The sequence below is a fragment of the Talpa europaea genome (genome assembly GCF_964194135.1).
Source record: "Talpa europaea genome assembly, chromosome: 11".
Lineage (NCBI taxonomy): Eukaryota > Metazoa > Chordata > Mammalia > Eulipotyphla > Talpidae > Talpa > Talpa europaea.
Window position 1 is genome coordinate 97,479,976 of NC_140078.1, and position 20,741 is coordinate 97,500,716.

The 20,741-nt window shown below is 54.7% G+C and overlaps 1 protein-coding gene across 1 annotated transcript in view; it reads right to left on the reverse strand.

The window, feature by feature from the left end:
- Positions 1-20,741, reverse strand: part of WNT7A (Wnt family member 7A) — a gene marked incomplete at both ends in the record, with an annotated part of 48,586 nt that overhangs the window by 19,053 nt on the left and 8,792 nt on the right. The window contains one exon of the mRNA XM_084248439.1: positions 11,645-11,916. Coding sequence (XP_084104565.1) covers positions 11,645-11,916 — 272 coding nt within the window. The remainder of the gene's footprint in view (positions 1-11,644; positions 11,917-20,741) is intronic.

Genomic DNA, 20,741 nt, shown 5'->3' on the forward strand with positions numbered 1-20,741 from the left:
AGAAAGAGACACTCTGACCTCTTGGCCTCAGACTCTTGTACTTGCTGTTCCCCTTCTCAAATGCTACTCCCCAGACAGTTCATTTCCTCCCTTCCTGTTTAGAACTTAACCTTCTCAGAGAGTCCTCTGCTTACCACCTAATGTAAAATGCCCCTCTCCAGTCATTTCCGCCCTCCCATCCTGCTTTATTTTCCCTACAGCATCTATTATACTCTGAGAGTAGGTTCCATATATATTCAACTTTTTAGTTTACCCTCTGTTTTCTTTCTGGAATGCCAGCTCCATCAAGGCAAGGACCATCTAATCCCAGAGCCTACTGCACTACCAGACACATAAATAGGTATTTAATAAACATTTGAATGAATGACTACATGAATTTCTATCCCTTTCCTTCAACTGGTCTGTTGATCTCATTGGGAAAATGTCCAACCCATCCATTCAACCAAACATCCTTCCAAATAACTATCCATCATCCATCCCTACATCCATCCACATACTAACTCTTCCAAATAGATCTATGTATCCTTCCAAATATCCATCCATCCATCCACTCATCTTCTAACATCTGCCTATCTAACCATAAATCCATCCGTCCACCCATCCAAACCAACCCCCAGAGTTTGACCTCCTATTCTAGGGTCCTGTAGTGTGCTACACTCTCCTTTGCCAAATCTCAGATGATTTCTACCTGGGCAACCTCAGCATACCCCTTGACCACTTGTGCCTCAGTTCTCCTCATCTGCAAAATAGGAATAACAACGATAGGCCCTCCCTATGAGGTGATTTACGGGAGCCCTTGGAATGGGGCTGGCCTATGGTGTGTCAAGCCTTAAAAGGGGCACACGAAGCAGCTGAGTGCTGGTGTTGCACCGACCACCCCCTGCTGAACCAGGGCTCGGCCCCTCCCCACAATGTTCTGGGGGTGCTGAGATCAGGTGGGGACTGCCCAGGAGCCTGAGGTCTGCTCACGTACTGCCTGGGCCTCCCTGCCCATCTGTGAAGTGGGGTGAACAAGGCCGCCCAAGGGTGCTAGGCAAATAAAATGGCAGAACCCATAGAGCCAAGGCACCAGGAAGCATGCCAGTCCTTGCTACTGCACAGCAACTCCTTACCGCAGCCCCTTCATCAGGCCAGGAGTCCTTTGTGAGACCTAGTAGCACCTGGGATTTTCCTCAAAGGACAAGTAAATACCTGGGATTAGGCCAAGTGCCTGCTGCCCCTCCACCTGACCAGGCCAGGATTCCTGCCTCCTTGGAGGACCATCTTGGCCCCCACCCCTCGCTGCTCCTCACCACCCCCACTTGGCTCCCCTCCCCTCATCCTGGCAGATTTGATAACACCCAGGAGTCCCAGTCCCCTTCCGGAGGACAAAGACGGCAATTGTCCCCGGTGGGCGCCTTTTGACTTGGTCTCACCGTGGTGTAACTGAGCCCCTCGGCTTCACCTCACCTGGGAGGCCTCTTGGGGCCTCACCATGCTTCTCCCTCCCACTGCAGCAGGTTTCAGATGAGCCCCTGGCTGGAGGGCCAGCAGACACACCGGGGATTCCTTCCAAGAGAAGTCACATGGCCACTACCCGAAACCCTCCTTGGGCAGATGGGGGCCAGGGAGGTGAAAGGATTGGTTTCCCCGCCCTGCTGCAGAGACCATCCTGGTCCCCACTTTTTGAACCCCACCCCTCCCCCCGGGCCAGGGAGCACCTTCCAGCAGACCTTCTGCCCCATGCAGTGAAAACTGGAGCCATGAGCCATGCATGACCACCTACACCTCAATGTGGACGAGAAGCTGAAGTCTTAACCTCATTTGGGGGCAGCTCATTTAAATCTGAATAGCCACATGTGGCCACCAGGTCGGGCACTGTAGCATAAGCACTTTAGGTCCATTTAACACTTGCGATACGCGGGAGCTGTGAGTGGCCACGTCTGACACCCACAGAAACAGAAGCCCGGTGACACAACTCGGCCACACAGCTGGGAAGCTGCACGGGGATGGTCGCCGGAGCCCAGCTCTCGCACCAGGACAGACTGGCCTCAGTCCCACCTCAGCCTGCACACCTGTGTGAACCAGTCACGGACCCCTACAGCCTGCCACTCCTCGCCTGGCCCCTCTGGATGCCAGCCCAGCATTCACGTCAGCCACATCCCTGAGAGCATCTACTGCTTGCTGGGCTCCAGGCTGGGCTCCGGAGGGGCAAAGGTGGTTCCCAAGGCCACGGGAAAGGCAACTCCACATGGCAGAGCTCTGCACTGGGCTGAATAAGTGCAGGAACTGTTGGGGCAGCCGTGCCTCAGGTGGCCTGGCATCTCACTGTCCGGATGTGCCCAGCCCAGGCCCCTGACCTGCTGGGGATGGGCAACATGCAGGATCCTCCTTGCCACAGACACGCTCCAACTGGTCTGGAAGTGCATCTCCCAGGCAGAGGAGGGAGGCCCAAGGACTGTCCCAGGGCCAGAGTGACCAGAGTGGGAGGGGACACAAAGCACCTGAATCCTCTATAACCCCTGAACCACCAGATTCTGAGGCCCTTTCAGGGCTGATTGCTGATGCTTCGAGTTCCCCAAAACAGGGGATCTGAGAATCTTAGTATAACATCTTAGAATTACGGGATGTGAGAACTGGGGATGAGGATAAACACACTTGAGTCCAAGACCCCTGGGGCAGTGATAAAGTTCAGTGGTTAAGAACTGAGTCTGGACCCCAATGCTTAGATTCAGATACCAGGGCAGCACCTGTCAGCTGTGTGGCCTTGGGCAAATTTCTTAACCTCTCTGTTTCTCTTTCTGCCCATTTTAAAGTGGATAAACAAGGGAGAATGCTAACCTCATAGGACTATTATGGGGATTAATTCCCACATGAAAGTATATGTATTTCAAGTGCTAATGTTAGAATCATGTCTACCTTCTCCCCAAATGAGGACTTGCACTCCAATTAATCCCACTTTCTGACAGGAAGTTTTTTCTCACAGGAGCGGAAACATGTCTGTATTCATGGGTCCCTCCCAGTCTTGCCTGCTCTCCTCTGCCCCTGCACCCCAAGCCTTTAGTGACTGGGAGACAGCGACTGCTCCCTGAGGCCACCTACCCGTGGTGAGCCCTGAGCTCCTCCCAGGGCAGGTGTCCAGCACCTCCTCCAGGCCTGCCCCCAGCTACCTAGGTCCACCCTGGGTTGGGGTGGGGAGTGGCCTCAGCAGCCCAGAGCACAGGGTAATGAGGACCAGGCTCCATGGAGCTGGGAGCCACAGGCATTTCCCTTCTCCCCAGGAAGGGCTGCTCTTCCCTGCTCCTGTTCCCCACCCCTAGGGCCTCCCTATCTCGTCCCCTCCCTTCCCTGACACCATCCACTGCTATCACCACGGCATCACTGACCAGACCTGGCTAGGCCCTGCCCTTGCTGTGTCATCCGATAAAACTGGAAAAACCTCGGGCCTCATGGGCGTCCTCCCCCAGGGCCTGGGCAGGTTCCCCTCTGACGCCTCTTCAACAGCTTTCACTCCGGACCTGTTCTGGCTTCTTCCTGTGGGCCCTCACGCCCCGACCCAGTCATCCCAATGGGTGGTCCCAGGTGGCCCTCCCATCGCCACCGCATACCGTCCAGCTCCCTCCGCTCACCAGCCACAGGGAGCAGAGGGAGGTCAGGGTGGGAGGTGTTACGGGGACCTGGGCTCACGCACACAACCTGCTCCTTCACTCTCTCGGTGTGTGCAGCCACAACATACCCCGTGTCTGGTGTTAGTATCCCAACTACTAAATGGGCCCAAGGAAGGGGCATCTCTGGTTCTATAATGATTGCACATGCTCCCCAGCCTTGCTCAGAGGACTCTCCTCCAGTGGCCAGTAGGGGCTGGTGAGGTCTGTCAGATTGAGTACATACCCAGACCAAAAAATGAACCTCGACCTAAAACACACCTAAAAGCAATAAAGACTAAGTAAGTCAGGCCATTTCACATGGTGGTCCCCAGGGAGGCCTGAGGACATAGTGCTAAGCAAAAGAAGCTGGTCACAAAAGGATTCCACTCACAGGAGGTCCCTACAGAAGTGAAATTCATAGAGACAGAAAGTAGGATGGACACCAAGTCAGGGGTTAAGGGGCACGGGGTGTCGGTATGAAGGGCACAGGGCTATAGTGTGGAAAGACGAAATGTTCTCGAACAGGTGGTGGTGACTGTTGTAAAGTAAGATGAAGGGCCTTGGTACCACCAACTGTGAGCTAACAAGTGGTTAGCATAGAAAGCGTTACACTGCGTACATTTTACAATTAAAAATCGTAAAATTTTAAAAAAGAGAACTTTGTTGATTTTAAATTAACTATACGGAAGTTAGTGTAAAAGATAAAACTACAAAACTTTTGGGAAAAAAACATAGGGGAAAATCTTGAGGACCTAAGGATGAGCAAAGATTTTTAGATGATCTGAAGGCACTGTTGCTAGCAAGGCAAACTGACCGCTGGATCTTACAACATTGAAGACTTGTGCTCTCATGATGGCCCATGTTGGAGGATTCAGGGTGCTGTTGTGGTGTGAGAACTATGGTGACCACACCTGAGAAATCTTATATTGTAAAAAAACAAACTAGGATGTAAAATAATGATACATCATTAATTAAAATTTTTTTTTACAAATTAAGTTTTAGAAAGAGAGAGAAAAAGTACACCTTAGAAAACAAATAAACAAAAAACAAAACTCTTACTCACTAAAAGACGCTGTGAAAAGATAAGCTGTTGATTAGGAAAAATGTATTTGCAAACCACGTACCTGACAAAACAGGAGCATTTAGATTGTATCAAGACATTGCAAAACTCAGCAGCAAAATATAATCTAATTAGAAACGGGCAAATGACATTCACAGACACTCCACGGGAGAGGACCTAGAGCTGGCAACATAGTGCACGGGCAGACGGCCCTCATCATCGGTCGCTAGGGAAATGCCAGGCAGACCCACAGTAAGACATACACAGCTCCCTGCATGACAAAACTAAAGCTGTGGCAACACCAGATGCTGGAGAGGACGTGGAGAAACTGTTTACTCGTCCATTACTGCTAGGGGTGTAAGAGGCACAGCCACTCTGGAAAAGTTAGGCATTTCATACCAAGCTAAACATACAACCCCTGTCCTATCCAACAATGCCCTCGTGGGCTTTTATCCCAGAGAAATGGAGCCTGATGTTCACATCTAATCCTCTACATACACATGCATGACAGAAAGTCCAAAGCTGGACACCAGACATCCTTCAGTAGGCAACTGAATAAACCAACAGCCAGGCACTGTCGTTAAGAGGATGCGGTGGCGAACTTACCACAACATCCACAACATCCACCACAACATCCCTGTGTTTATGGTGCTGACACTGTAATGGGAGAGAGAAGCAATGAAGACATAAGGACCCATGAAAGTGAAGTGATTTCATACGGTGGCAAGAGTTATGTAGAAAATAAAGCAGGGAGAGCCGAGGTGGCTGCAGGGCAGCAGAGTCAGCAAGGGCCTCCCTGAGAGGGGGACATCTGAGCAAAGACCTCAAAGAATAGGAGGAACAAGTTATGCAAAGATTTGAGGGACTAGCATTCCAGACAGAGAAAGGTATGTACAAAGGCCCTGAGGCAGGAAGAAGTTTGGCAGATTCCAGAAGTGTGCGGCTGACTGGAGACAAGGTTGATGTCCAATGGCCCTAAGAACCCTGTGTCCACTCCGTCCCTATATGTCCGGCATGGAAGACCTTTCTGAGAACGAAAGGCCCCACTGTGGAAGAAACAAAGACCTGGAGGAACAACATTCACCCAGTACCATTCCTGACTGAAGGCCCTTAAATTCCTGCTGAAGGCCCTTCCACCTGGGAGGTGAAAACCCACATCTGCACCTTGATCTGGGCAGGAATCAAGGCCACAGCAGCCTGAGAAGGCCTCCTCACAGCTTGGTTCCAGCCAGGCAGGGCTTGGTTCCTCAGGCCCTCGACATGCCACCACTGACCACTCTATCTGGTCAAATATGCAAGTGGCCCTCGGGACTGTGGAGAGGAGCATAGCTGAGCAAGCCTTATCTGGGCCCTGCCCATTGCCAGGGGCTGGGCCCCTGGTATCCCCTGACTTGCAGATCTGCCTGTGGCCAGGGCAGAGTGGGAATCCAGCTTCCAAGAGCACCCAGACCAGACGGGGCAGGGCAGGAAGGGACAAGACCGGCACCCTCCGTGAGCAAGGGGCTGGGCAGGGACTGGGAGGTGACTTCTCGCTCAGGTGGAATTCCATCCCCCTGAGCTCACCTCCCTTGGAGCAAGCGGCACATTCCAGTGGGGGCCAGCCCCATCCCAGCTGGGCCCCCATCCCCAGGGCTGCCTCTCTTGGGCTCAGTCACCACGCTCCCAGGAGGAGGTAGCAGAGCTCCGCATGCACTTCGCTCTCAGCTCCAGCGAGGCCTCCCAAGCCTGCCGGCCAGATGCAATGTCATCGCTGAGGCTGGGAGAGGCTGTCCCCAGCCCCCTGGCCAGGACTCCTGAGCTAGCACACGGCAGGGCAGACCGACTCAAAGCGCACTCCTGCTCCTCTGGTCCTCGTGGGGAAAGCTCCCGAAAGGGCCACCCTCACCACTCTGTGGCCCTGCTTCTGCTACCCTAGCCCCCATCCTAGTGTCAACGTCCCCAGAGTGGTGCCGGGCTCCCTGGTTTTCTCACTTGGCTCCTCCTGCCAAATGCCAGGGCTTCTGTTACCACCTCCCCCCAGTGGCCACCAGAAAGTGGCTCCAGCCAAGACCTCTCCAGAATTAAGATCCAGGCACCCAGTGGCCCCTGGGCATCTCTACCTGCTGCCCACAGGATCTCCCATCATCATAGAACAAAACACCAATCATCTCTCCTAAGACAGGTCTCCTCCCACCCCAGTTCCTGGCCCAGTCAGGGGTGGCACCCACCCTCTGTCCCAAATGCTACCCGAGGCAGGCCCAACCTATTCTCCTCCCTAAACAGCTGTGCCCCCTCCATGGCTACCCCAAAGCCACTGCTGGATGGGCACCAGCTGCCACCCTGCCTTCTTCATTCTATGAAGCAAGCCAGAGGCCTGCCCACTGTGTGCACCACCATCAGAAATGGTGGCAGAGGGGATGGTTCCACTCCCTGCCCTGTGCATGTCCCCAGCCTCATCACCCATGACCCCCTCTCTCCAGACGCACGGAGTTGCACCCACCATGATTTTTTAGGACTGCAGGTTTTGTACATGCTGGACTCTCCTCCTTCCCAACTGCCTCACGCACCTGGAGGACTCCTGCTGAATCTTCAGAGCTCTGCTAAGCCATCGCCTCTTCTTCACCTAGAGACTTTCAGACTTCTGGAGGGAGCCAGTCCCTGCTCTGAGTTCCTTTCTGCACCTTCTGTGTTTACTTCTCCTGTTCAGTGCTGTCGAAAAGTCGTGCATCCCTGGACCATAATGATTGCTCCCCTTAGTGGCCTCTCCCTCGCCTGAGTGCCATGGAGGCATGGATGGTGGTTAGTTCACCTCCCACCACTCAGAAGCCTGGGGAGGTTTCTTGACACCACAGAGATCCTGCCGTCCAAAGATTTCAGCCGGATGCTTCTGGGCCCGCCTCCCTCCCATTTGTACCCCCTCACTGAGGCTACTATTCCATAGTCTCAACTTGAACAGCCTGTGATTTCCATTCCAAAATATTATGACCCTCAACTTCCAATAGAGACTAGGATTCTACAATCATCTCCCAAAGAAATCTGCTTGCATCCCCACTTCTCTCTTCTCAGCTGACCCTTCTGATTGGAGCCTGCAGATGGCATCCCTGATGAGACAGGGAGGGGGAGGGGAAAGCCCCCCATCTGCAGCACTGCCCCCACCTCCCAGCCCCTAGTCCCACATCTGCAGGTGAGTGCCTGGCTCCACCTGGGCTGGGCCCAGACCGGAGACTTTCAGGCTCCCCCATGTGCCAGGTGAGTTGGTGGGCTCCCTGATAGCCCCAGGAGCAGCCCAGAGGATAGGCCCTGGGTGTCCCCTCATGGGGTCTGCCGCCACCTCTGCCCCTTGTGCACACACCCCCTACCTGACTTCCCTGCCCCCTCCTTTACTCTCCAGCCAGCTGCCAACAAGCCCCAGAGCCCGCGGTCAGGTTGAGTCTTGTCTCCTCACAGCAGGAGCGAGGGAGCCAGTGATAAACACATCTGTGATCCTTTCCAAGAGCTCAGCCAAGAGTGGCTGCGGGCTGGGCCCTTTCCTCGTGCCTGTCGGTTCCCTACCTCCACCGTGCGTGGGGCCCACGGCTGCCTGTGGGGGAGGTTCTGGGGTGGGCTGCATGCCTTCGAATCGATGGTGTACAGCAGGATCATAGAGGTCCCCCCATCTGCCTCACCTGGCCCTGACCCTGACCTGGGACCTGGAGAGCCAAACAAGTAGAACGTCATCGTCCCATTTGACAGACAGGGAAACTGAAGCCCTGATAAGGGTGAACTCACTACTGACGCACACTGATGTACACTGATCCTACTCACCCCAGGGCATGTACTGGGCCTTGAGGAACCCTTCGGAAGGGCGTGAGGGTCTGGCCAGCCCAAGGCTAGGTTGCGAGGCCACCTTCCTTCTGTTCTCTGGCTGAGCAGAAGGCCTCTCTGGGCCTCGGTTTCCACCTCCAGTCACAAAGGGAACTGGTGGTTGGTCAGGCTTTTCCTGGGTACAGTGGGGAATCCCAAATTCCACCTCTTGGCTTGGAAAACAGAGTGCCTGGTTAAAGCACTTTCCAGAAAGCCACCTTCAAGGGGCCTCCCTGGCCAGAGTGGCACCGGGCAAGTGGGGAGCTTCCCACCACTGGGTTCCCTGAGCTGGGAGAGCCACTCCTGGCCGAGTCCTCGGGTCAGGCCCAGCCTGCACTCTGCCCAGACCCCATGCCCCCCACCCACAGCCTCACTCTGTCTTCCGCCCTGTCCTTCTCCAGAAGCAGCAGTGGCTCCTCGTAACCATAAGGGACTCGGCCGTTCACTCCTTGGATACACAGAGCACCTCTGCGTGCCAGACTCTGGGGTAGCTGTGAATGATGCACATGACCTCTGCCCTCATCAGGCTTATGGCAGAGGAGGGAAGAAAGCCCTGGAACAAAGCAATACCCAAGAAAAGGTGAGGAAGGAATCAAAGGGGAGCTTCGCTGAGGAGAGGACATCTGAGCCGACACCTGAACGGGAAGGAGGAGGCAGCCATAGGAAGATCAGGAGAAACGGGCTCTTGGTCCCTGCCCTGGCAGCTGACCTTGCAGGCATCTCAGCTGCTGTCACCCGTTGGGGACCCACAGACCACTCAGTCTGAACTGGCCTCAATTCCCAGCTCTGGGCCTTTGGCCCCCCACCTCCTCACACCATCCGGGGCTGCCTTTCACCTCTTCTCTGCCCAGTGAGACCTCCCTCCATGGAGCCTCCTGGGGCAGGTCTGAGGGCCTCTGACAGCACCAGAGTCTGCTTCACCCGAGAGTGCCGTAACTCATCAACCCTGCCCCACTGGAAGATACCACCCCTCATACCCCAGACTAGACACTTATCTTTCATTCTTACAGTGCCCCCAACCAGGTAGCTGAGACCAGCTTCAGAAGGAAACTGAGGCTGGGAGGTTCACTTCCATCTGCCCTCAGGGAGTGAGAGCTGCAAGGGCAGGAGGGAGCCTATAACCTATGACCTCTACCCTAAGAAGGGGTCTGACCACAGAGACAGAAGGAGCGACAGCTGAGAACCCAGGAGGGCGCTGGCCCCAGGCACATGCTCCCAGCCACAGGACTGGACAGGCAGGGCCTTGCCACTCACCCCAGGACATCCTCCTGGGGCAGGCCAGGTGAGCAGCCCTGCCTGTGTGACTCACTGGCAGCCTGGAAGGCTCTGACACAGGATGTGGAGGAGGCTGGAGAGCAGGCAGGAGGGTGGGGGAGCCCAAGAAGGCTGGAGGAAGGGCCAGTTGATCCCTCCCATTTGCCTGCACACAGGAGACCTTGCTCCCCTCCAGGGTGTGCAGCTACCCCCAACACCACTCACCAGATAGCCTCCCCTCCACATGACACGTGTTTGCATGACCGGCAGCCACACCCGCCTGTGTGGAGGGCTAGCTGCGTGCCAGGCCCTGGGGTGAGTTCGCTCCTGCCCCATCTCCTTCCCTCCTGACCTCAGCGCTGAGGACAGGCTGCCAACTCTGCTTCCTTCCTGGGACGGAATGAGTGACAGAGCCTGGATCTGAACCCAGGCAGCCCGCGGCAGCTGTGCCGCAGGGGCATGTGGGGTGCAGAGACGCCAACTCAGGGAATCGGGTGCTGGGCTGGCATCTGGCTCTGCCTCCCTCTGGCCGCTCTGTGCTTCCATGTCCTCCTCACCTGTCATGTGAGCGGTGCAGCACCATAAGGAAGCAGTGAGCTGACACGGTCAGGGCCAGAGGCTGGCCTGCCGCCACATACTTGAGCAGCACGGGACTACCTAGTCTGTCACCCACACGGACAACTCTCCGTCTGCCCTCAGCCGGGAGACACACGTGTAAGCCTCTGTCTGTGGCCACCTTTTTCATTTTTTTTTGAGTTACTGGTGACTTGTGGTGACTTAAAAACAATGCGGTGGCACATCGAAAGCTGAGTGTAAAACCAGAGGCTCTGACACCCACCCCCACCCTCTGCAGACATTCCCTAGAAGCCACAGGGGAGGGAGCTGGGGCTGGCAACCCAGGGTTCAGTGCAGCCCTGTGTGGATTCCCAGTTCTCATCTTTCACGTTCCTGCCCAAACCCCAAGGGTGCCGTGCTGTGGCCCCCAGAGGTGCATGCATGTGTCCTGTCATCACAGGGCTCTGACCTCCACCCAGTGTCAGAGCCCCCTGACGTGTCTTCTGACATCTCCGAGCCTGGGTCCCCGGGTGGGCTGGGAGTACTTCATCCCTCACAGAGCCCATTCCCAGCCTCAGGTTGCGGCCTGCATCAAGCAGCACTGACTTGGGTGGCCGGAGGTGCCTGGTCAAGCCGCCTCTGCTTAAATACTTCCTGGGATGGGCAGCTCACTCTTGCTTTTATAACTCAGTCTGCTTCTCTATGGGACGGCCGGTCCACATGCTGACAGGCCCTGCTTCTCCAGATCATCCCCCAACCCATGGGCCCTCACTCTGTTCTCTGGACCTACAGAGCCATCTGCTCCCTAAAACAGCCAAATCCTATGGGGTGGGGTAGCCAGACCCTCTCTATCCCAGCCACCTCCATCAGAAACATCCTGTGGAACAGCCCTGACTTTCTAAACTGAGCCCAGAATTCAGGAGCAGCTAAGGAGGCAGTATAAGAGGGAACAATCATCTCCTTTATTTTGAGCTCCAGATCTTAGTTAAGGTGACTAGGGACATGTTGGCTGCCCTGGCAGCTGTTCCACTGGGTCTACCCCACTGAATCCACCTCAGCCTCTCCCCACACTATAGTTTTCACAGCTGATTTTATGGGCTCAAGGAGAAGAGTTCGCATCTATCCCTCTTCTCATTTTGTTTTTCATTTAACAGTTTGGTTTTTCAACCTCATAAATCCTGACCAGCAGCAATGTGACCAGAGTTCGGCAGGAAGAGGTGATAGGCAGAGCCCTATGGCCTGCCCCTGGATGCCAGCACCCATTGCCACAGTGAGCCAGGGGCAGTACCTCCGCCGCAGCGCCCGGCTCCCCTCCCTGGCTGCCTACCTTTCGGCCCGCCTCGTTATTGTGTAAGTTCATGAGAGTGCGGGCATTCTGCTTGATCTCCCGGGCATCCACAAAGACCTTGGCGAAGCCGATGCCGTAGCGGATGTCGGCAGAGCAGCCACCCCACTTCCAGCCCTCGTCCCGGTGGTACTGGCCTTGCTTCTCCTTGTCGCAGCCGCAGTCGCTCAGGTTGCCCTGGGTGCAGGCAGCTGTGATGGCGTGGGCCACACCCGCAGCAATGATGGCGTACGTGAAGGCAGCCTCCCGGCTCCCTGCAAGGAGAAGAGCAGAGAGATGGGGGTCAGGCCCAGGGTGCCTTGCCTAAGAAGGATGCTGAGCTCACGGCATCCATCCCTCACCACCAAGTCCCATCTTAGGGGTGACAGCGATGCCTGAGCACCTCTGTGACATGCACACCATTCAATCCCCAGTCACCGACTGCCCTGGGGGAGTCAACTGGGCAGTGGAAAGTCAGATGAGGGGACTCCTCTGTTACAACCGACTCCTGGCCACATCCAACATGGGCCCAGTCTGCATGCGCACAGGGCTCACAGCAGCTGGCAACAGATGGCATTTCTTGAACACCTACCATGGGCACAGTCCCCGGAGCCAGGGCCTGGGTCCTGATGCCAGTGACTTTCAGTTGACCACCCTCCCTGTGTCTTGGCCTCCTCACCCGTAGAATAGGTGCACAGCAAGAGTACCTTTCTCATGGTGATCACAGAAGACCGTGAGTCTGTCCTGTGAAGCTCTTTGCAGCGCTGAACCAGGCTTGTGGCAGCTGCCTGACACAGAACTCTTGTCCTCTGGCCCTGATTGTTACTGGTGGGTGTCAGCTGCTATTTTAGGGGTTCATCTCCATCTCCTCTCTGTAGCCCCCTCACTACACTCTGAGCATTGTCAGAGAAGCTGGGACCTGGGATATGTGTGTCCTCCGCCTGACAGGGGAGGCAGGGGCTGGGGAAAGGAGGGTGACAGTCCATGCCAGGGTACAGGAGCAGGCACAGCAATAGGAAGGTTTAATGGGGTGATGCAGGAGGCGCTGAGACGCGGCTTTCCCACAGGTCTTCCCAGATGTTTGGAAATGGTCTTGCAGGGAGACTGGGAACTACCCAGAAGGATTTGCCAGGGCCCTGCAGGATGGTTCTGGGGTTTTTAGTGGGAGCAGGAGGGTACTGAGTAGCTAGGGTACAGGAGTGCTGCTACAGTCGCTAAGCTTCTCTGGGCCTCAAACTGGATTTGAGAGCAGAGTCAACTGTACAGGATGAAAATGAACCATGCGCTCTGTAGGGGGCCCTGTGGTGCCAGCCACATGAGCTCAAAACAGGGTTGCTCTTATAGCCAGAGTGGGTGGGGTTCAAGGCAGCACCCTGGAGGAAGAGGTCCCCGAGTCCAGGCCAGGTAAGGAGTAGGAGTCTCCATTTATTTTCATTTGCAGATGTAGATATTAAGGCCAGTAGAAAGGTCTGACTTGCCCAGGCTACCCAAGCGGTGGGTAGCAGAGCTGAGCTGCAGACATGACCTCTGCAGGGGTATCCCCTGCGACCCCAGAACTGTGCCCAGGGAGGACTCCAAGGTGCATGGGGCAGTACTTGCAAGCTCCAGCAACTGAAAGGAGACTGTGTCCCCTTGATTAGACCAAGAATGGGATATGCAAATGCTGGAAGGGTCCAGGCATCTGGCCTGTCATCTGAGACTTGCCTTTCTGGAAGGCTCCTCCACAGGAGGAGGGCAGGATGGGGAGGGCTGAGAAGCCAATGCCCATTCAGTGGTCATTCTTTGTGCAATGGCTCTACCACACAGTCGATGATGGAATCCAGTCCTTGGGTCTCTCTGCGCCCCTGCACAGTGCAAGGTGATGCAGGTGGTCGGGGCCAGACAAGCAACAAAGCACAACAGCAGAACAATGGCTTCTGTTTTGAGCCATAACTCCAAGCTACCCACCGAGGTGGGGGAAAGCAGCTGCACCCCAGACACATTGAACCCCCTTGAGTTCAAGGTGGACCCGCAGGCCAGAGTGAAGGCTCATACGGGCCATGGCCTTCCCCTCCCTGCCAAACTAGCTTTTACCTCTGCCCCCTACCGCCCTGTTATTGAGAGACCATTATTCTTGCCTTCAGAGGTCCCCAGGACCCAGGTACTCATTGTTAAAGCCACTGACAACTGAGGAGACTGCCCTAGGCTTGCAGCCACCATGTAAGAGGCCTCTTTAAGCCTCTGCCTCTTCTTCTGTGTGGTGGGCATTATGGGACATGCAGCGTGGCCACTGAGTGGACAGGGCGCAGACAAGGCCCCCCCCCCGCACATAGTGAGCATCCAGTGAGCGTCGGCCCCAGCTGCTTTGTAATTATTGCTAGTACTGCTGAGTCCCGTTCCCCTCTTCCCACCCCATGATGCCCTGCAGGACCAGACAGCCTCACCCCAAAGCAAGTAGGTGAGGCTAATCCAGCATCTATCTGCCCAGCCAGATTTGGGGCTCACAAAGAGACAGGACCCACAGCTGTCTTGCTCCCTCTGTTTACAATCCCCCTCTACCATTACACCTGAGGGATGAGTGAATGAACTGAACTGAGTTCCAGTTCCCACCCTGCTAGAAGCTGTATGCTCTTAGGCAAGTCACTTAACCTCTCTGAGCCTCCATTTCCTTATCTGTTAACACCACCTCTGCAGATGGAAGTAATATCACTCGGCATGTAGACAGTGCTTCAGTAAAAGGCAGTGGGCGCTGGGATGACCTACAGGCAGTACTGGGATGTGCAGGGAAAAACTCGCCACTTTAGTTTTCTGCACAGCTCTCCTGACATTTAAGACTCGTTTATTGTCTGTTCCTAACACCACACCTACCACCTCCACTGGCTCTCTAGAATATAATTTCCTAGAAAGCAGTTTGTCATGTCCCCTGTTGTGTCCCCAGGGCCTGACACGCAGTAGGTGCACCATAAATAGCTTTCAAATAAATAACTGAATGGATGAAAGAAAGCTCCAAACAGTGGCCGACAGCCACGTGCCCTTGAGGGAGTGCTGGTTACTTGCCAGGCTCCACGCTAGGTGCTCTGAAAAAGGCTGCTCAGGTCTTCCTTAGGACAATAAGCCTGTAGGCAGGCTCCAACCAGGCAGGTGCAGGGCCTGAGCGCCCCAGCTCAGGCAGCAAGGCTGGCACAGGGTGTCAGCACAGAATGGGCCAGAGGCATGGGGTTTAGTGCTCTGCTTCTGGGGGTGGGGGTGGGGTGGGGGGGAAAGGTGGGAAGAAAGCCTTATCTGTTGAGCACCTACTAGGCACCAGACCCACGCCTGGTGCTCTGCATGGCATTTCACAATAGCCCTGGTGGACAGACACCATTCCTCACAAGTTTAAGGATGAGGAAACCGAGGCTCTGAGGGGTAAAGTGATTCACTGAGGCCACCCACCCAGATACCAGTCGGAGCTGGAATAGTGGGTCCAAGCTGGCCGTGTCCTTGCCCAGCCCCACCCAACCTCCCTGCCTGGGTCCTCGCTGCATCTAAAGGTCATGGCTGAGAGAGGCTCCTTTGGCTTAAGGCAGCAACCATATCAGAATGTCTTTATTTCTCTTGAGATGCCATTCAATGATTATCAAGTAAAACTTAACAATAAGCCCTGTGAAAGACCCATGGGAGTCAGATGAGCCGTCTTGCGAGGCTGAGGACATGGTCTGATGGCAGGAAGAAGGCAGAGAAGGAGGCTGGAAACTTAAAATCTCTCTCAGGAAACAAGCATGTTAGAGTCCACCCCCCCCCCCACTCTGAGGAAAGTTTCCTTGTAAAATAGCAGCAGCAGGGGGAAACTGAGGCTCAAAGAGATGACTTGTTCAGGCACAGTCAGGATGCAAAGTCCACCTTTCCAGAAGATCCCCCTGGGCCCTGACCATGCTCAGTGCTTCCAGCAAGACCCGTCTCTCCGCCTGAGAGAGCCCCTCCAGCTGTGTGATTTCCTGAATGCCATCCCATTTGCCTTCAAGGTCTCTGCAAGGGGGGCCCTGAGAGGTCTGTTATGAGATGGCACGCTCCATGGCACACAGCTCTTAACAAGCAGAGCGTGCACCGCGCCCGGCTATTCTCCGCGCCCAGTGGAGATCAGTTCACTCACTCCTGGCACCGTGCCTGCAATGGAGGTGGTCATTAGCTTCATTTCACAGATGTGGAAATTGAGGCCCAGAGAGGTGATGTAACCTGCCACAGATTCAAACAAATCCAGTCAGCCCGGCTCCAGAGCCTGAGCCACTGTCTTGCCTCGAGATCATGGTCCTCGCTCCAGTCCTGCAGACCCCTAGTCCAGGCACACGCCTAGATCTCCCACGTGGGGCTGGAGGACAGTGGGCACTGGGCCTGGCCATCACTGACTATGTGCCCTCCAGGAACAGACCCGACTGCTCTCTGCCCTGATCATTCACCTCTCTCTTCAGGCCACAAGCAAAGGCAAAACCTCCATCCACCTCTGGCCTCCTCTTGGCTCTCTTGACCAAGGCTTGCACCCTGTTCCTTGACTTAATGATATTTCTTGATCATCTACTATGTGCCAGGCACTGAACTAGGAGGTAGCACATTCAGACATAGCCTTGCCTTCCTGGGAGGAGGAAAGCAGGTAGTAAAATCATGTCACTGAGGGGTCCTCCGGGAAGAGTAGGCTCATGGAAGCTGAGCTACCTGCCCAAGGTCACCAGTGACTCAGCAAGATCAGGGGGATTAGAAGCCCTGGTCTCCTGTTCCCAGAGAAGACTCCCTGCCCTCATTCCTCCACCTTGTCCTTAACTCTAAATCCACCCACATCTCCAGGTAAATTTTCCATCCAGAAGCCCAGGCGGTTTCAGCTCAGAACTCAGATTCCAGGGAGTTCACTTATCCAGCTTCTCCTTATCCAGATGAGTGACCTTGAACCAGAACTCCCAGAGTCTCAGCTTCCCCATCTGTGAAATGGGACCCACCTAGAGGACACTGCCAAGTTACCATGGAGATAAAGCCAACCTCAGTGTAAGGCTCCTGGGCCCCCTAGAAGAGGTGCTCTAAAAAATGGTGTTATCACTGAGATGAAAATGGGGAGCCAGCTGACGCCCTCCCAGCATTCCTACTCTATAATGATCCGGGAGGGTAGAGAGGAAATAAACTGATGTCCAAGCCTGCCCAAAAGATTCCATTCCACCGCCCTGTGCGGCCCACTGAATGGCTTGCACCGGGATATTATCTGGGTGTATTTACGGTATCTTACTGGAAACCACAAAGTGCATTGTTGTTTTTTTTTTTCTTTTGCTATTTAAAGCCAACGGGTCAGAGAGTGAGCAATCTGTCGTGACACTAGCTGAAATATATGATGATTTGGAAAATATACTGATGGAAAAGGGTTGCTTTTGCCAGCCCTGTGACACAGTGGCTCACTGCCCTTCCGGGTTGCTAATGCCACATCTGGCTGCCCCCATCCAGAGGCATGAGGGAGACTTTGGATGTAAAACAGGGAGAATAGAATTGGGGGTGCACGGAGCAAGTGTCTGGGCTGAGTCTGGCTAAGGTAGCAGGCTCACAGGAAGGAAGAGGAGAGGTGTGTACAGATCCCCCTAATCCCTGCCCATTTCTCTTGCCTCAATTCCACTCAAGGGTCTCTCTTCCTGGCAGACAGGCCGGGACGCTGTGCTGACGTCCTAGCCACTGTCTCCATCTACCCCTCCCACCTACGCACCTTGCACAGGCTGCTCCCTCAGCCTGCAGACACCCCTTCTCTCCCACCTGTCCGGTGAGAGGAAGGACCCTGGTGGCTGATAAACCTGGTTTCACACCCTGGCTCCACCTCCCAGGGGCAGCACCTTGGGTGAATTAACTGACCTCTCCAGGTCTCAGTTTCCCCGTGTCTAAAACAGGAATAATAAAATACCTGCCCCTCGGGTTGTTAGGAAGATTAAATAAACCAAAGCACATGATAGGCTGGGTCCATGCCTGGTGAGGGTTCAATAAGCAGCAGTTCTTAGTTGAGGCTTTGTTTTCAAGACACAGCTGCAAAGTTCCCCCTCAGACTGGCCTTCCTGGAAGCCCCCATCTCGGCTTGTGGCCCGGCCCCCCGGCCATTCTCATTTTGTGCCGAATTGAACTATCCGCCTCTTCCCACTTGGTCACAGGGACCTGGATTATTTATCAGAAAGTCCCAACACTGAATGAATGAATACGTGTGTAAAAGGGTGTGTGTGTCTAGCTGTCTACCATATGAAAGCTGGAAAGAGAACATTATAACAAAAGGCTCATCTCAAAGAATAGTGTCAGGAGAGCTAAAACCCAGGATGAACTGAGGCTTGCAAAAAAAAATGCAAACGAGACAAAAAGCCCTGTGTTAGCTGCGTTCTAAGCAAGAATGGGGAAAGAATAGATCTTTTGCTCAGGCAAGATGGCGTATTATAAAGAAATGGCAGAGAGAAAGCGGAGCTGGCCCGCCCCTTGCTTCTGTCTCTCCCTGGAAAGGTCTTCAGATCAGGGCCTCCGCGCAGTCACGAGCTCACCAGGCTTGGGCGCCACTCCCACCACCCTGCATGGTGACAGGCCAGAGCCAGTCCTGTGAGGTGCCCAAATCCCAGCTGGAGACCCAGGCCCAGCCCCTCATCCGGGAAGAGGGCAGCTGCTAAAGTGATCAAGAGAAGTGGAGACCTGGGAGGCGAGTGGGAGCCCAGGAACGCAGCAAAGAACCCGGCCTGTAGACAGAGGAGGGTGGACCCAGGGCCTGGCTCCCAGGTCATCTGTGCCCATCCCTGGAAAAATTCCGATCAGGGAGTATCAAACAGGAGGTCGTGAGTATTTGGAAAAGAATGTAGCCCTCCCCTGGAGCACATGGAGGGAAATCACCATTCTCTGTTGGCGATAATGCTGGAGACAGAGCAAATTTCTGTATGTACGAAGAATTTGGTTCTCTTCCCACATCCTGCCTGTCCCCTGACTCAGGGGAGAGAAGATCCCCCGACATCTCCCCTCCAGGCCACACAAAGTCTGGCACATGAAACCTCAGGGGCTTGGTTGGCTCCCAGCATCTCTCTCCAGTCTCCCACCCCACACCCTTGAGCCAGATAGCTCTAGCTCCCAGCTGGACCACACCTGCAAGCCTTCCCAGCTGCTCCGCTCCCTGTCACATCCTCCTCGCCTGGGTTGTGGGCCAGCCCATTGCAGGTGACCCCTGGGGGGCAGGTCCCTGCAGTCTGCCTGCTCATCTGCCCAGTGCCTGCTCCTCGTCCTCCAGATCCCCAGAGCACATTTCACTCCCAAATTCACATCTCTCCAACAGACAGGGAGCCCTGAGCCCATAGCTGATCTATCTGAATCTCACCAGGGCTTACCACATGGAAGATTCTAGCAAACATCTATAGGATGGATAAATGAATAAAAGGGGGAATGGAGAGGTGGAGTGTGTGATCCCATGAGCATTTAACTTACATGAATTCAACCAAAGGCAGCCAGGGAAAACTAATTAAAATATTGTATTTGTGGGAACAGAAACTGGAATAGCCACAACGGAGGGTGGAGGGTCCTCAAAATTGAAAGCAGAGCTAGCAAGTGATCCAGTGATTCTACTTCTGGGTATTTACCTGAAGGAAAAGACCCTCATTATCTTGAAAAGATACTTGCACCCATGTTCACTGCAGCGTTACTCACAAAGGCCAAGACAGGGAGATGGCCTGAGTGTCCACGGCAGATGACTGGATCAAGAAATGAGGTCTGCACAGCCTGTTTCGCCTAAGCCCAGGTCACATAAGTGAAGGTGGATGAGGGCCCTATGTCCTGGGGCCTCGGGGTGCGGCAGCAGCTACCAGCCCAGGTCCGCGTAAATGATTATACATTCTATGATGCAATCACTCGCAACGCATTTCTTAGAATGTATCCCTCTGGTAAGCGATGCATGACTGCAGATATGTAATGGAATGTTAATCAGCCAGAAAAAAGAAGGAAACTTCGCCACTGTGACACAGCCTCCTGGAGGGGCATCCGAGCGGAGGCTGCATGCAGCGGGGGCGGGGAGAGGGCAGGCACCACCAGCACACAGCAGCTCCAGAAGGAGTTGGGGCAGGGAGAAGACTGTCCCCATACCCGCCAAGTCCTTCTGGCTGAGAGACACTGATAACAACCCCAGCCACGACGCAAGGAAGATTGGCATGAGCCAGGAGCGGGTGTGAGCGCCTCATGGGGAGAGAGGAATCCCACCCTACTGTTCTCAGCCCCGTTTGGTCAAAGGCCAGAGCTGGCCCATGGGGAAGCCAGGAAAAAAAGTGAGCAGGTAGCTTCAGGCCCACACCAGTACATGGCACAGCACATGTAAGCAAACAGGAGCCGTGAAGTGGCAGCAAAGACAAACCAGCTCCTGGGGAGGCTGATGAGCTGGAGGTCTGAGCCATCCCACACATGGACGTGTGAGAAGCGGGCAGACTGGGTGTATTTCATATGTAGAGGCAAAACAGTGAGCAGAGATTAGAACAGTACCAACAGCTTCTCCCTGTTCCCCAGATGTCCCCAATCTATGTGCACCAAGAATAAATTCTAGAGTGTGAACCCCCATTCCTAGAGCTCGTCTTCAGATATGATGGGTAATTGGGCCCCCCAGGAGGAGTGAGGAGATGTCCCCTGAGAACCCCACCCCATCAGGTACTAGGGTCTTGCCCCCTGGCTAGGTGGGCTGTGTGGCACTCCCATAATACAAGTCCGAAAGGTAATGTGCTTATGCAGGGTCATCAGCAAGGCAGTGCTGGACAGCCCACAGCACCTCTACAAGACGAGGATCACAAGTACACAACATCCTTGGGGATCTCCGATCTGGCAGCTCACCCAAACAGACAGAGCTCTCCAGCAACAGGGAGCCACTGCCCATCTCAGCCCTGCCACAAAACAGCCACATGATCAGCCCCCACCTGGCTCTGAGTCTGAGATGGAGGTGGACATGCCTCCTTTTGCAGGTGGATAAGACCAAATGGGCTCAAGTAGGAGGAAGAGCTGTCTGAATCCCTGACCCCAAAGACCCTCAATGAAGAGATGATAGCCAGGAGCATGAAGCTCCAAAGGAACCCACTCTCCCAGGGATGCTGCCTGACCCAACCCAGCCCCCTGTGCCGTCACATGATACAGC